Source organism: Etheostoma spectabile, chromosome 6, assembly GCF_008692095.1.
Source record: "Etheostoma spectabile isolate EspeVRDwgs_2016 chromosome 6, UIUC_Espe_1.0, whole genome shotgun sequence".
Classification (NCBI taxonomy): domain Eukaryota; kingdom Metazoa; phylum Chordata; class Actinopteri; order Perciformes; family Percidae; genus Etheostoma; species Etheostoma spectabile.
The window spans coordinates 27,503,630-27,505,827 of NC_045738.1; the positions used below are offsets into that span (position 1 = coordinate 27,503,630).

The 2,198-nt window shown below is 43.7% G+C and overlaps 1 protein-coding gene and 1 long non-coding RNA gene across 2 annotated transcripts in view; one reads left to right on the forward strand and one right to left on the reverse strand.

Annotated features, from left to right (window-relative positions):
- LOC116691130 (uncharacterized) overlaps positions 1-1,489 on the forward strand; it is a 3,581-nt gene extending 2,092 nt beyond the window's left edge. Inside the window, exons 2-3 of the long non-coding RNA XR_004332431.1 lie at positions 1,210-1,214; positions 1,423-1,489. This is a non-coding gene — a long non-coding RNA (uncharacterized LOC116691130). The remainder of the gene's footprint in view (positions 1-1,209; positions 1,215-1,422) is intronic.
- ankdd1a (ankyrin repeat and death domain containing 1A) overlaps positions 1-2,198 on the reverse strand; it is a 21,390-nt gene that overhangs the window by 1,615 nt on the left and 17,577 nt on the right. Inside the window, exon 15 of the mRNA XM_032518486.1 lies at positions 1-1,030. This exon is cut by the window's left edge and continues 1,615 nt beyond it. Within this exon, the coding sequence (XP_032374377.1) occupies positions 969-1,030 (62 nt within the window). The 3' untranslated portion in view covers positions 1-968. The remainder of the gene's footprint in view (positions 1,031-2,198) is intronic.

A 2,198-nucleotide genomic window follows, 5' to 3' on the forward strand; every position in this document is an offset into this window, starting at 1 on the left:
TCACCTGCCTCTCGTTACCTAATTACTTTGTGTATCTTGTGTCTGCAAGCAGGGTACAAGCGGCCGAAATGGGTTTCCTCAGGAGGGGGGCTGGCGTCTCCCTTAGAGATAGGGTGAGAAGCTCAGTCATCCGAGAGGAGCTCGGAGTAGAGCCGCTGCTCCTTCGCGTTGAAAGGAGCCAGTTGAGGTGGTTTGGGCATCTGGTAAGGATGCCTCCTGGGCGCCCCCCTAGGGAGATGTTCCAGGCACGTCCAGCTGGGAGGAGGCCTCGGGGAAGACCCAGGACTAGGTGGAGGGATTAGATCTCCAACCTGGCCTGGGAACGCCTCGGGATCCCCCAGTCGGAGCTGGTTGATGTGGCTCGGCAAAGGGAAGTTTGGGGTCCCCTGCTGGAGCTGCTGCCCCCGCGACCCGACACCGGATAAGCGGATGAAGATGGATGGATCTTGTGTCTGCGTACTTTCCCGTGAGTTGTTCCTGTTCTTCCCTGTGAGTTTTCAGTTTTTGGTTTTCCTGTTGCTGTTTTTGCCTTTCCTTGTTCCCTCCTTGGACCTTTTACTTATTTTTTGCCATTTGGACTTTGTTTTTGTTGGAATAAAGCCTTTTTTTGAAACCTTCATCCTACTCCGCTTTTGGGTCCTCCTTCCACACCTTAACAATGTGTTCAAGCCCTTAGTGTTCAGATAACTGAGAAACAATTCAATATGAGTAGTGCCAGCATGTATTCAATGCATGCATTAATATAACCAACAAATACATGTAATTGCACATTTTCACCAGGTTCTTCACATGTTCCCTGACTTAGAACAATCACAGTATATTCTCTGTGTGAATATGTAAACAAGTCATGCCTTGGATAGTACAAAGCTTTTTCTCATGGGCTCAGTCCTGGGCAGTTTAATACAGTTCTGAAGGGAACTGAAACCGTGGATGTGTTGTGTTGCCTTCGCAGTCTCTCACAGTGTGGATCACATTGCGGAGCACATTTTGGGAGAGCTGGTCTCTGCATTTGCCTTCTGCCGGATGCACTCTGGATGGTTTAAAACAAGGAGACATCATTCCAGATGTTGGCACTCCACAGCCACCAGCTCACAGACTCATACCAGCACAGAAAGACCTACATGTTGCTCTACTGGGCATTCCTAGTCTACGTATGGAGGTGGTCCAAATCATACAGCCGATGGCACAAACATACAAGTGATACAATAGTTGTGGTGGAAGAAATATTCAGATCCTTTACTTAAGTAAAAGTACTAATACGACACGGTAAAAAATACTTTGGTACAAGTAAAAGTCCTGCATTGAAAATGTTAAGTAAAAGTATGTAAGTATCATCAGAAAAATACAGTGCAGTACATAAAGTATCAAAAGTAAAAGTACTTAATGCAGAAAAATCCTCACATTTTAACATAATCATCTAAGTGTTTAATGGTCTGATCATTTCAGCTGGAGTTGTAGGCTGTTTTATTGTTGGGTAGTTTGATTTATACGCCCTGCAGTGCCCTGCTACCCCCTGCAGTGCCTTGCTACCCCCTGCTATGCCCTGCTACGCAATGAACTACTACAACTACTATTTATAGTCATAGTTCCTATATCTTTAATGTTACTATAATTGCCACTTGTCATCACACCCCCATCTGGCACCGTTAGACACCACCCACCAAGAGCCGGGGTCTGTCCGGGGTTTCTCCCTAAAAGGAGGTTTTTCCTCGCCACTGTTGCACTAAACGCTTGCTCTTAACGGGGAATTACTGGAATTGTTGGAAGTATAGAGTGGTGGTGGTCTAGACCTTCTCTATCTGTAGTGTCTTGAGATACATCTTGTTATGATTTGAAACTATAAATAAAATTGAAATTGAATTGAATTATAATTAAACGTTGTATTTTATAAATGACATGTGTTTTGTGTGCAAAAATCTAAATGTGTAAAGTAACTAATGACTAAAGCTGTCAGATGAATGTAGTGCAGTAAAAAGTACAATGTTTCTCCCTTAAATATGGTAGAGTAGAAGTAAAAAGTGGCATTAAATGAAATACTCAAGTAAAGAACAAGTACCTCAAATGTTTTCTTAAGCACAGTACTATAGTAAAAGTAAAAGTTACATTCCACCACTGAAGCCCTGAAGGTTCACGATGGGAATATTTTCTCTGAACAACTTCTACATTCCCTCACATTACGTTTGGCAACCCCCCCCCCC